The sequence below is a fragment of the Ptychodera flava genome, chromosome 9 (genome assembly GCF_041260155.1).
Source record: "Ptychodera flava strain L36383 chromosome 9, AS_Pfla_20210202, whole genome shotgun sequence".
Taxonomy (NCBI): Eukaryota; Metazoa; Hemichordata; class Enteropneusta; family Ptychoderidae; genus Ptychodera; species Ptychodera flava.
In genome coordinates, this window is record NC_091936.1 from 42,658,047 (window position 1) to 42,672,588 (window position 14,542).

Sequence of the window (14,542 nt, forward strand, 5' to 3'; positions counted from 1 at the left end):
TTCAGCTTGTGTGACATTTAAAAAAGAGAAAAAAATCAGGTCTGGAGGTGTGGTTACACTCTGCAGAGTAAAAAAGTTTTCTGTGTTTATTTTCATCAACAAACATTCGGCATAAGATACATAACAAATGCAATACAAAAACAAAACTGGATGAGTTCAGTACTCTCCTGTTGGTGGACTTTCACCAATACAAATACATCATTCATTGTCAGAAATGTAGTTTGATATTCATCAAACTCATTTTGAATTACTACACAGGCAGGTGTAAAGCTTTTTGGATTGACAGTTTGCATTGATTAATATAGCCACTGCCCAATTAGAACACTAAACTGAAAGGTTTAAGTATCTTCTGTATTTAAAACCCAGTGGTAGCTCTGTCAGGGAAAATGGGTACTCATGCTTGTTAATAAAATCATGGAAAAGGTGAATTTTAATCATGTCAGTCCATAAAAATATGAAAAATGGAATTTTTTGCAAAAGCTGATTGGTGAAAGGATTAGCGTACCTCCTCGAAATCTGATAAATAATTGTCCTGGACATGCAGCTATGTCAGCGCTGAACTGAAAATGAGATTTTAATAAGGACGCCATCATGTATGCTTGTTTTCCCAACAAATGTTTCGAGACAGTCTCATTGCTCCATATACAACATTCACTCAGTTGTGTATTTGTAATCGCCTCGCCCACTCCCAGAGGTCATGGCGGTTTTCCTGCCAGTGGTCTATTTTTCTCCAATATCGTCCATAATAAGGATGTCTTATTTGTTGAAAAATCACAGTCATTGGTACCCAGTATTTCCCGTGAGTGCCATCACCGGAATTTCAAAGACAATATTTTTTGAACGTTTATGCACATGAAAACAGTTTTACATAGCCATTATATTTAAAGAGTTTGATTCAAAATTTAGCCATCTTTTGAACAAAAAGAACGGAGGAACAAAGAAGTATATGTTCACATCCTTGAGATCGTTGAGTATTTACCGAAGCAAAGTTTAGGCATAACAAATCCTACGACTAACATAGTGATCATCTTGGCGTACCTTAAAATTCAACAATAGCCTTAGCACTTGGCCAAATTTGGATGTATTTATTAAAGTGATCATATACCCGTACTGCAACCGACTTGTTTCCCTCTCTTAGGCTCATATCTTCGGCTCGTTTATTGTCCTCTTGGGAGTGGACTTGACCCACGATGCAGCCAAAGAACAAGGCAATGAGAAAGTTGGCCAAATTTACCCTTCGTCTGATTTTACTCATTTTGCTATAAAAAACGTCCCAATCTTTCAGGGTTACTGTAGGAACTACGGACACATTCTTTATATTTGTCAAATTTGCTGGAATCGAAGTTGGTCGACGTTGACTCATTGCAAAATACCGAGGCAAAATCTATCAAACTATAAAGATTGTGTATCATCCGTACATGCCCTCTTTCACAATGGTCTTGCTTTTTTTAAACCTTTCAAGATTTATAGACATCGATCAACATGTAAATGATATTATCCTCTTTCGGGGAAAACCTTTGATCAAGTTTCTTTTTGAACCCCCTTCCCCAGAAAGAAAAAAATACTTCATTCTAGTACATTTGATAATGCATAGTGGAAAGCTTACATTACGAGAGTATTTAAGAGTTGTCTATTTGAGAACGAGTTTCAGTAATCTATGACGCCAATTTGATTATATTCAAGCCTTGATGTGTCTAGACATGCAAGCTGTCTTCAAAGTAGGCCAACAGGAATATGATGAGAATTCCGGTCAGTAATCCAACGTTCTGCCACAGAAACACCAGCCAGGCATCTTTGACACTGTTCGCCTTCGGTGACATCAGCTCGGGGGTCTATAGTGGAGAAATAATACACGCAAAAGTTGCTTTCTCAGGGCGCTGCAGAGCTTACTTAAATGTTCTTTTTAATTATGTAAGAAGTTGACGGAATGAAAGAGACGACATCGTTTTGATAGATGGAATTAAACCATCTCATAATTACTTTTTAGCAAGATGGTGATGTTGGTGACGATGACGACACAAATTGGCTATTGTAATCTCCTTCTGTTCCCCCTTTCGCCAATGCTATCATCGTCCAGGATCATCATCATCATTATCCTCATCATCATCATTATCATCATCATTATCATCATCATTATCATCATCATCATCATCATCATCATCATCATCATCATCATCATCATCATCATCATCATCATCATCACCATCCATCATAAGCAGCAGTAGCAGCGCAGTGATCGCAATATTTCGTTGTCGATGTTTGTTACCGATGTTTGAAAGATAAAAGTAACAGTTCAACCCAATTAAGATGTGAGATGGACGATGTTTCAGTCAAGGTGTTATTTTAGCTTCATTCACCGGGGGCCGAGAGAGCGTTCTTGTCGTGGAAAAGTAAGCAACTTTATGAGAATATGTTCAAGGCTACGCAACAGGCGACATAAATTTATTCTGTAGAATCAATCGGCAGAAAGCGTACTCGACTTGTCGTGGGGATCAATCGGCAGAAAGCGTACTCGACTTGTCGTGGAGAGATGCGAAAAGGAGACATCAAATTACCTTCTGGACGTAACCTTTATAGAAACGATGCAGGTATTAAAGGGACTCTTATCAAAAAAAATGAGAGTTAAGATAAAGTCAATATCTTACCATGTCGGCCAGCGACAAATACAGGAACATACCGGCTGTGATGGCGAAAATCCATTGGTTGGCGTTATTGATATTGCCCACAGCCAAGCCGGTATACAGACCACCGAATGCCAGGAGGGCTGACATTAAATTCCAAAATATTGCTCGTTTGTAACCCATACCAGTCGACAACAGGATGGCAAAATCACCTGATGAAAAGAATGCCACAAAGTAAAATCATATACTATAATTTTTCAACTATATTATTTTCTATTTATAGAAAATAACATGGTTGGTGCCGTACAATTGATCATGGAGAACTGGTAAAGACTCTAACTTATACTGCTGCAAACATCAATAAGCGCTGAAAGACTGACTTCAATCTGTAAGCTCTATGAGCTATTTCTATATTGTTTTATTCCATGCTTTAGTTGCGGAACAAAGTGATAAAGAGCGAACATGAACCTAATTATAATAATATTAACTGCCACGTTTTTCAGATCCTCTCTGAACGGCTTAAATATTTTGCCCTCTAAATTCTGATACTACAAAGTACACACTATTGCACCTTATTGCACCATATGTTCAACATAACAACCTACCAAACTCGTGTGGTAGTTCGTGACATAGCACGGCAATACTTGTGGAAATACCCGACGCCACATCAACGCAGAATGCTGCCCCTATCGCCATACCGTCGGCAAAGTTGTGGAGACCATCGCCAATGATCACCATCAGAGCAAGACTGTTCAAATCTACAAGTGATTAATAGAATTTTATGTACATCATATGACATTGTGATTTTATTCGGGCAAACGGTTTGGTAGCAATGAGCTTATTGCAAGCAAAAAGAAATATAGGCATTTGTTCGGTATTTTTATATTCGAGTTTTTGCTTAAACTTGAATATTCGGCTGACTATTCTAACAATAACCACTGCAAGTGTTGCAAAATACTTATGCAGAAAAACCTATTGAGTTAACACCAAATCAAAGATTCACAATAGAGCGAATCAAGAATAAAGCACAATATTCTATGCCACAATACACGAGATATCAAAGGACAACCAATAAGCCACATTTTAAATTGAATACGTGATGGTTTTCTAGGGCAGTCAAGGTGTGAACTTACATTGCCACCACTTCTTGTCACTCATTCCCAACCCATCCGTCATCTCTACGTCCTCGTTTGCTTTCTGAGAAAAAGAACAAAACAAGACAAATGTTCATTTGAACTCCAAGGAATAGTTTGTCGCTCTTTCCTGGAAGTGCGTCTTTATTGATATTTAAACAGATTTGCCTTCAGCTGGTACCTACCAAATCCATCTTTGACTGCGACTTGGGCTTTGATTCGTCCATTATTTTAGGTGGTTCATCTGGAATGTGATGATTACCACCTGTGTGTCCATTATGACCACTCAATGACGTCAAATTAACGTCATCACCCTGAGGGAAAAGTAAAGAATGATGCAGTTTATGATTAATTACGATAAACGAAGAAGTATGAATAAAAAAAACCCATAAAAACAAGAGCAAGTTATCAGTTTGCCTCAAAGTTCTTTATGGAAGATATGGGTTACTGTGCAATATGAATTAAGTATGATTTTTTATTCATTTTTTTTATAACTTTATTTAAAGAGGGTAAACATCCTTAACAGGAAACCTGGTTAGCATAAATGCTAATCTTCCCCAGGGCCCTCTATGACATACAAAGTACACAAGAAATAAAATTATAAAGCACAAAAAATACACTTGAAACATCAAACAAAGGGCTGTAAAATGATTATGGAAGCAGAGGCGCCATTGGTTCATAACGGATACACATACATGAGCGCACGGTCAATCTGTCTGCCCGTCTGTCCGACCCTTTGTCATTTACGTACTTCTTTACCATAATTTCGGACTTTTCGCTGTTAGGCTGTACACCTTTCATGGCTCATCATTGCACAATTTTAGTACCAAACTGACCCCTTCGTACGCGTTTCTACTGTTTACTCACAACATTTTTATAAACCTCATTTTTATCATACATATTGCCATACCTGGTCAACGTCTTTCATTGGAATCAACGTCATGCATCGCTCTAGCAGGAAAAAACAGTAAACTGCGGCTAACGCTGAACACATCTTCCACAAGTAATCCAAGTCATGGTCATGACTGTGACCATGGCCATCATCATGGACGTGCAGACCAAGGGACTGTGGAATATAACGTAGAATAATCGCTTTAAAAACTACAGACAAAGACAAATGTACACGCTGTCACACCTTCCCTTGCCCTTCACCTACCATGCTACCGTCATACATACATACAAACATACAAACATACATACATACATACATACATACATACATACATACATACATACATACATACATACATACATACATACATACATACATACATACATACATACATACATACATACATACATACATACATACATACATACATACATACATACATACATACATACATACATACATACATACATACATACATACATATGCATTATCTTTGATATATGTCTACGTATTTATAACAAGATATCTTGTACTGGACACTTTTGCTCCTCTTGTCACCTAGCTACTGCATTACAAGTAATTTCCAGGAACGATTAAATTTAGGTAAATGCTTACATGAGGAATTAAGTGAAGTAAGGCATCGCTGGCCATGGTACCGACAGCCAATCCAATAAGCGTCTGCATCAGTTTATTGTAAACGGATTTGCCAGCGACCGGAATGGTTAACACTCCAAGTATAGAACACAAGCAAATCACAAACACTGCCAAGGTACCCCATAGGTAAGCTGAAAAGAGATTTGAATGAAAACTTTGTCTCAGTATACCGGGTACAGAACTGACGGAAGACTGACACTGGTTTCTGTCAACTTGTTACATTAAACGATGTAATTTGTGCCCACTGAAAACAGAGTATTACATAAATAAATAAAAAACAGGAACAAGATAAATAAGTAAACAAAATACTTTTATGGAAGACCGGTCACGACATGCGACATGCGAGTTTTCAAAACTGCGATCCGCGGTTAGGGTTAGGGTTAGGGTAGGGGTTAGGGTTAGGGGTTAGGTTTTCTCTGGTAAAAAGCCTTACTTCGCTCTCAACCCTGGAGGTTAGGCCAAGGGAGGGAAAAATTGTAACGGCATAACTTAGGGTTATCGTTAGGGGTTAGGGTTAGGGTAGGGTTAGGGTTAGGTCGCAGATCACAGTTTAAAGACGCAGGTCGTATGCCGCAGGTCGTGACAGGTCTTCCCTACATGTCGGAGTCCAAACGCGGCCGCTATTTCTCCCAGGGTGTATCCATTGTAGAAGTATGCAGAAATAAGCTCGTCTCTACCTCTGTAATCCATCGTTTAGGAGGAGAACGAAATGACATGTATGCAAACGCCAAATTAGTTTTGCAACTCGCATGTCGCAGTTTAAGAACTCGCATGTCGCAGTTTAAGAACTCCCAGGTCGCAGTTAAAAAAAACTCGCATGTCGCATGTCGTGACCGGTCTTCCATATACTTTGTATTATTTTAAGGTAATATCGTCTAAAACAAACAAACAAACAAACAAAAAATCAGTCTTTTGTATAATCACTGTATAATAGGTCATTGTGCAAGGTTTGAGATAAGAGAAACAACACGGTGTTTACCGCATTCTACCATAAAGATCCTTGTCAAAGAAATCACGCAGGTATCTTACCTTCTGCCGGGGCCGGCCCTAGCGGTTCGGCGTGATCATGGCACGCATGGCTTACTATCTGTTGTATCAATGAAGGGCACAACTCGATGAACTCATCTTCGCTTGCCCCAACAGTCTCGTTGACGCTAAATATGTGAAATAATTCTTCAGCACTGTAACACTGTGAAAGGAAATGAGAGTATTTCTATGTTCAAGAAGACAAAATTCACAGGTAAATTTTATTAAGTTAGTGACTGACGGTGTATTGTCATAATTTGTAAACATCTCATAGTTTGTTTACAATAATCCCTTTTCCTTCGGAAATGAGGTAAGAATAGAAAAACAAAGTTAAGGGTATTCCAAATTGTAAATATTGTGGTACATTTTTTTTTAAACGATAATGTTCAAACATGGGACTAACGACGTCATTTATAGTTTATTGGAAATTAGTCACGTTAAAGCCGAGGTAAAAATGGAAATATTAAACTTTGTAATTCCTTGAGAATAAACATTTGTCAAATAAATAATCGCTGCCTACGAAGGCCGTATGATTAGTCCCTAATACTAACGGAGTGTTCGTGGTCATGGGCGTGGTCATCGTCTCCGTGATCGTGGCCGTCCTCATCGATCGCAGCCTCTTCATCCGTCTCAATAGCATCAACAGCTTTGACCACCTCAATCGTCATATCGGTATCCAATCCGCTGTGTTCGATTGCAAGGGAATGCACATGGCCATCGTCCATTCCTCCTCCAATCCCGAGGTCGTCCAACAGGTGCTCGAAGGCTGTTTGATGGGTAATAGAGGGAAAAGTATGGAGAGAAATCCAATTATATGCCACACTTCAATATATGTATTATCACATTTGCAATAAATTTAAATTTACAGTCAATAGCCTTCGTAACGATTGTGTATTTTGCACAAGTTGCGATATTTCCCCGGAGGCCGAATAATATTTAAGCCCCATCCCCACACCAACACAGGATGTAACGCTATAGAAAATACTTGATGTGATCAATTTTATCCTTTCAAAACAGAATTCTGGTAGCTTGTCTATAGTACCATGAAAATAAAATTCAACCACTTTTAAATATAAGAAGGCAGAGAGATCACATAAAGAGCCGCCGCTCTTCTATTGGTGGCGCTAGGCATGCAGGGAGATCACATCGCGGAGTAGAGTAACCGTGCATCTATCTAGCCACTTACAGTGCAATGATATGTAGCCGTCATCGTTGCCATAGAGTTCAAACACTTCGTGTATAAAGGAATCCGGGTCGATTTCGGTTGCTTCACCGATGCAGTAACCGAACAACAGATAAGAAACTGTCAGGGCTGAGAGCTCTTCCAACTCATCCTCGTCCGCACCTACGCTGTGGTTGTCCATGTGAACTTCATGGAATGCACTTTGATAGGTAAAACACTGCGGAAAACGACAAATGAGGGGTCAGTCGAAGGTACCAATTGATTAATCATCGTATAGAGTGGTTGATACTTGAAAATAAAGAGTGGGTTCAAGATTCCTTTAACTCTAGGCCGTGTATAATGCCAAACTATACGCCAGCACTTGGAAGTTATATTGAAAAATTAGTGATATTGGGTTTAGGTTCAGAACAGGAACTCTAACATTGCTCGTTATCTGCCCTTGAATACGTTTAAGTTGGCTTAAAATTCCTGTTGGCTTGTGAAGAACGTTAATCATATTTTCGTTCTATTACTATTCTATTACTATCGTACTGTCTCCGACACACTCTACTCACTTGTCTGCAATATTCCTCTCACTGTCGCCCACTCCCGCATATCTATCTATCTATCTATCTATCTATCTATCTATCTATCTATCTATCTATCTATCTATCTATCTATCTATCTATCTATCTGTCTTTCTGTCTATCTGTCTGTTTGTCTATTTATTTATCTATATCTGATCTCCCCGATCTCTCATTCTCCCTCCCCTTTGTGAGGTCCGCCTCACAGTATTGCCACCAGCTTGGATCGTTTAAGGGATGGACCATTAGACCTTGGGAGGGGGTGGTCACAATGAAATTGTGAAATTTTTTTTTTAAGATTGTAAATTTCTGAATTTTTTTTTTCCAATTGAGATTAGCTGTGCAAATTTTTTTTTCAGAGTAAATTTTTAGATTTATAATTTTTTTTTAGTTCGTCGCTGTCTGAAGATAGAGAGGGCAAAGATGTGGTGCCAAGCACCACAAGCGACCACGCAAGCGGTCACGGGGGAGGTCAGGAGAGGGGTGTCCCCCTGCTGCTGTTGGAGCTTTTGAAAAATAGAGATTACAAGTCATCGTTGATGACACAGTCCCCACTTGTTAATGGGTACTTTGATTACAGGTCCTCAGAGAGGATAGAGTCCTCTTCATTAGGTCTGTGATAAAAATACTTTTGAATAAATTCGCTTGATACATGTCTGAGCTGTAGTTCAGGACATGAAAAAATCGTAATAAAATGGCCACATGGCGGCCTTATTGGATCGTATCACAAAACAAATCAATGTGCATATGTATGACATAGGTCAATGTCCTTGTACCAACTTTGAATAAAATCTGTTGAAACATGCCTGAGTAATGGCTCCGTACATGAAAAAATTGTAATAAAATGGCCGCCTAGCAGCCATATTGGATTGTATCACAAAACAAATTGACATGCATATGTATGACATAGGTCAATGTCCTTGTACCAGCTTTGAATAAAATCGGTTGAGATATGCCTGAGTTATGGCTCTGTACATGAAAAAATTGAAAAAAATGGCCGTAAGGCAGCCATATTGGATTGCATCACAAACAAATTGGTGTGCATATTTATGTCATCGGTATATGTCCTTGTACCAACTTTGAATAAAATCGGTTGAAACATGCCTGAGTAATGGCTCTATACATGAAAAAATCGTAATAAAATGCCACAAAACATGTCTGTCATAATCTATCATCGTATAATTTAAATGTTGCAGCTATGATGATGAGGTACATCTTGATATCGTGCACAAAATACATTGTTTGTGAACAAGAAACTTGCACAGGCGCAGTTCCGACGAGTATATCCCTTTAAATATCACTAAAACTAACAAATGTGACAGAGCGACAAGCCTTCGCTTTATTTATTTAGTTATTTATTTAGTATTTATTTATTTATTTGTTTAATTTGTCTGGCTTTCAGTTTGTCTGTTTGCTTGTTTGTAATTCTCTACTTATGACTTGAGTGTTTATTATGCAAGCTTCTTTAAGAGTGTTGTTATTTGTTGAAATTCTCGGTAATAGACACAAACTCTGAGAAACTTCAGAATGACTTAATACTTTCTTGGTGGCTCTAGTTCTCACAAATCAATTTTATCTTTAGTGGACATTTCAACGGATCTTCATATTGGACCAAATATCATGTTTGTTTGGGGTTTTTTTTGTTTGAGTGAAAGGTTTAATTTATGATGGTTTTTAGGGTCGCTTTTTGCCCTTTGTACGAAATTGCCAAAGTTCAATAATAATAACTTCACATTAATGCCCCAACTCTTCTATCTACACTTCGTATCATACCGTATTACGTTGCTACCATAATGTGGAATGTTTGGCGGGCCGAAGAGCATGTCAAGACCAAAGTACAGTGCATAAGCTTAGTTTACAATGCGTTAGGCTTGCTGACGTCATGGATTCTGACCGGGGAGATATTATCGTGAAAACGCACAATCACGCACATACTAGCGGACAGAATACGACAATCTCTGATCAACTGACTCACACCAATGGGACATTCAAGTTTGAATTTTATCAAAACTCTGACGCCATGAACTGTTAAGTGTCTTCGAGTATTGCATGAACAGAAAGCACGTGATTGCAATAAATGCACAAGCAATAACTAACACGTGATCTCATTCTTCCACCCTGACTAACTCAATGACCGTACAAACTCACCAAAACCATCAACATAGCACGGTTTACCTGGAATTTAACCCTTTCAGTTGACTTTAAGATTTCATACAGCAACTTCTCACATACAGTATTTATTCGTTTCTTATTTGCATGGGACTGTAATTAACTACCGCAATATTCAAGGTTGCTTGCTGAAGTGAAAATCATAGAACTTAAAGAGAAATAACCGTACTCTTCTGTTGTTTCACTAAATCCTGACGTAGGCCGACCAAATTATAAGCCGAATAACTCTTTGCATTAATAGTTCATTCCTCCGTGAAAATCCGATCTGTGTGTTTTGGCAGCTCCGAGTCGATTGATCGGTGTGAGTGGTGGTTAGTATCAGTGCACCGTGTGTGCGAAGAAAATGGCGACGTTTCCTCATTCGAAAAATAACTATGTCGGTTCAAGCTTTTACCGTCACTCCGGAAACTTATTTTCTGAAATTTAAGCATCTTAATCTCTCAGCTAAAACAAACTCAAATATTTGACCATTCTCTTGGCTATTTAATTTCTTTAGATTCTAAGATTTTTTCTTTTTCATTTTAAATCTATATATTTTTTTACTATAACAGCAATTCTACACTAAGTTCGTTCTTCTGATCAGTTCCTTCTCTCGGTTAACCCTTTCATTACAATAGTTTCGCCCAAAGCCATTGTTATCAATGATCAGTGTAAACCCCATCTTTCCGATTACTCGGAAATAGGGGTGAACAGGTTTCAAAGCGCATATCTCATAGTTGAATCTCAATTCTGCGAACAAACTCATAACTTGTTGTATTTTCAGAAAGATCGGTCAATGAATTCGGTTCTGTGTACAATTCAGAATGATTGCCCGTGTTTCCGCCGATGAGACATTTTCTGTTACTTATGCATTAGACTATACATTGCATTTACTAATATTCGTGTCGATTTCGCCAACTGCATTGCTGTCTGGAAGGGCTATGTCATTGTCGATCGAATAAAATGTTGAAAATTAGAGGGGAACAATTTAAGAGCATATATTTTCTGACTCTGAAGCATCAAAAAGGAACTTTTTCTCAGATTTCATGAAAACGTATAAAGGTCATTTGTGTCCCTTTATTCATGACATGGCAGCTCCGCACCAGTATATTGTACATGTATAAAATGTTTACTTAATCTGTGCTGTATGCCGATCGTACGATCGGTCAAAGTCCAAACAAAATGGCTATCAAGATATTTATTTTTTTTTTCGTTTTTCTTTTTACCTTTGCATGGTTTTCAGCCACGTATGTAATATTGATGTCATGGAGGAGGTGTGCGTAGTCATGGTCGGTGTGCCTCTCTGGGTTGCTGTGACCATCGTAGTCGAGCATCTCCTCCACGAAGAAGTCGTAATCTTTTGCACTCGGGTCGCTAATCGTTTTGCACACGTTCTCCAAGTCTGACAAATAATACACCAGCACTACACTTGCTCTCTCGTATTGCGCCTCATTCAAACCATAGTTGACATCAGCACCGACGACGTCGAACAAGCTTTCAACTGGCAAGCACTGCAAAAGAACATGCATATACGCAAGGAAAATAACGGGAATGTTTCACCATGTAGGTATATGTCGTCAGCCATCTTGGTTCCTGATTTTTGATCAATTGAAAGACAGAGCTCATTATTGCAATGAATACACCGTTTAAAGCTAACTACTGACATGCCAGCTTTCATCGACGGTAAAGGTGATTTTCTCGCTTCTTGAATTTAAACAAGTTATTAATATTGGCTAAACCGAATTTCATTTTAGTTTGAATTAGAATAGAAAACTACAAGAGAAAACAATTTTCCACCCGTGACATAGTGAGCGCATAGAGGTCGGGTGTAATAGAATCAGCTATCAGGGCACCATAAAGATTGTCAACCGAACAGCGCATCGATTGGAATCACACCGAGTCTACAAAGAAATTACGACAACATTTATAGTTTTAAACTTTGCAATATCTCTTGCAGTCAGCAATGTGTATTTGGCAGGTTAAACAACGAACAAGTAGTCAGTTCAGAACACAATTGAAGGACGGAACTTATTTACTCACTTCTTCACAGGTGGTATTTCCTTGGAAGTCTATATTTTGGCACTGGACCCTCTCCCACAAGATTTGTTTCATCTCTTCGGTTTGGTGCAGGGTGATGTTCTTCTCCGTTTTCGGTTCGAGACTCTCCAAGTAGTCGATAACATCGTGGAATGGGTCTGTGTCTGAGTGGCTGTGGGAGACCACCAACAAAGTGGCGAAAATGAATACAGCAACAAGACTGGCCATTGGCAACTAGTAGATTTTAGTCTCTGTCAGAGATTTAACAAAGATGTAATGTAGAGAGAACTTTTTTTAGAGTTAAAAGTAGTCTTCCTAAACTAACGGGCGTTGCCTTACTAGCAGCGTACCAGGTGTAAAGAAATCTTTATTGTCTGCAATACATCATCTCCGAGTCGAGGGGATCTTCGTACCTGATGTCCGGGGGTGTGAAACTCTGTTGATAGTTGTAATGAGATATAGAGAAGCTGAAACTGCAAGACATTTTCAATGTAACAGTCTTATTTACTTTTATTGAAACAGGTACATTGTCAGTGAAGATTTTCCTGAGCTATGAAGTGATGACTTTCAAGACCAAAACTGCCTGCTGACATAGGCCCTGTTAAGACGCGTACAAAGATTTTTTTCTCGGAGTGGCACCCCTGGCAAAAAGTGGTCTACTCCATCATGTGATCGCCACGTGATATATTATTAACCATTAATGTTTTAACAGCATTCAGAAGTGCTGATGTATTTACTTCTCAGCGGAATTGTCACGCATGTATATATATTTTTGCAGATTTGGTAGCGTGTTACATATTGACTGGCAATTTCCCTGGAAGAGTTTAAAGCGCAGTGGTCGTCGCGCTGCGCGTACGCGATTTTTTTGTTGATAAACATTAATTTTTGTAAACATAAGTCTTCTCAACTTCAATCTGAGTGAAATGGTTTTTGTAACCAAAAGTCTTCTGAAATTCAATCTGAGTGAGATGGGGCCGGGAGCGGTCCCCCACTTTGTTAACGACTTTGTAAGACTCAACATCATGCAATAGTAAAATATTAAGATCGGAAACGAACTTCAGTGGTGTATTTCTATTTATAAACTCATGTAAGGCTACGAACATTGAGACACTACACTCGGCACATTATGTCACTGAGTTTACTGCATGCAGTCACAGTGAACAAATGGGTTTGATCGCGCGCGATCACGCTGGTTGTACACAATGCTATGTACAGAATAGTAAAAATACATCACTAAAATGATCAACATTGTATATATATGAAGACTAGCAACAAGCACAATGCCTAAGGGGTGGACCATTTGATATCCTGGGGGGGGGCCTTGGAAGATTGGTGGAGAGCCATAATTTTTTTTCCCACGTGCTTCACCATGAATTATTTTTTTTCTACAGGGCATATGCTGGCAACTTTTTTTTTCACTTTCCTTCTTCGAGATATATTTTTTTTTTACCAAATTTCGGTGCAATGTTTGTTTGCTTGGTTTTTCACACCCAGTAACAAGATGCTGTTCTATCGCACACAGACTATATTCAAGAAACTAAATAAAGATATGTAAATACATGTACAATTTTGATTCACTTTACAAAAACATATTTGTAAAATCATGTACATTACTTGTCAGTGTTGTCCTTACATTGAAAGTAGCCGGGTAATTTAAGAAAGTAGACGGGTGGACTGCGAGGGAGCGAAGCGACTGAGCGGCGAGTGAGCGTAGCGAACGAGGGGGGGAGTGCGAGAGGGGGGGTGTCCCCCCTCCCGCAAGGCGAAAAATGAAATTTTGAAGTGGAAATGGTTTTCTCTGGTGGCATCTGAGGTGACATTTACAGACTGAAACAGTACTTTTGTTGTGTGTCTTAGACGTGGCTCACATACAACAAAACAAACAAACATGATTTTGTTTTGTTTGTATTATTTATGACACACTTATGGTTTTATTTGCAGTGAAGATGTCATATTTAATCTTAAATCACCTGCTGTCTGCTCATTTCATTGCCCATTTCCCATTCTTCATTACCACATAGTAGTTTCCCCAAAACCATCAAACTCATTCAATTCTAATCAAAACACATTCGCTTTTGTTAAGAAAAACATTGGTAAGACGTCACTATAACAGTGTTCGCATTTACGAATTAAACATGCGTATATATAGAAAACTCATAACAATGAAAAAATGTGTAGAGAGTCGATCCAATGCGTAATAATATTACGCATTGGATTGAGTCTCTACGCATTTTTTCATTGTTATGAGTTTTCTATACGCAAACGATAATAGTAAAATGTTTGCA

At 38.6% G+C, this 14,542-nt stretch overlaps 2 protein-coding genes across 2 annotated transcripts in view; one reads left to right on the top strand and one right to left on the bottom strand.

The window, feature by feature from the left end:
• Window positions 1-14,542, top strand: part of LOC139141078 (26S proteasome regulatory subunit 6A-B) — a 48,082-nt gene that overhangs the window by 21,365 nt on the left and 12,175 nt on the right. The gene's annotated exons all lie outside the window — the stretch shown is intronic.
• Window positions 43-12,485, bottom strand: LOC139141077 (zinc transporter ZIP12-like). The gene is made up of 12 exons (XM_070710650.1): window positions 12,261-12,485; window positions 11,447-11,731; window positions 7,513-7,726; window positions 6,878-7,092; window positions 6,330-6,489; window positions 5,262-5,431; window positions 4,665-4,820; window positions 3,940-4,068; window positions 3,755-3,818; window positions 3,227-3,379; window positions 2,646-2,833; window positions 43-1,832 (listed from the first exon to the last, which is right to left on the bottom strand). The coding sequence occupies exons 1-12, from the start codon at window positions 12,483-12,485 to the stop codon at window positions 1,695-1,697; spliced, it is 2,097 nt and encodes a 698-aa protein (XP_070566751.1). The 3' UTR covers window positions 43-1,694.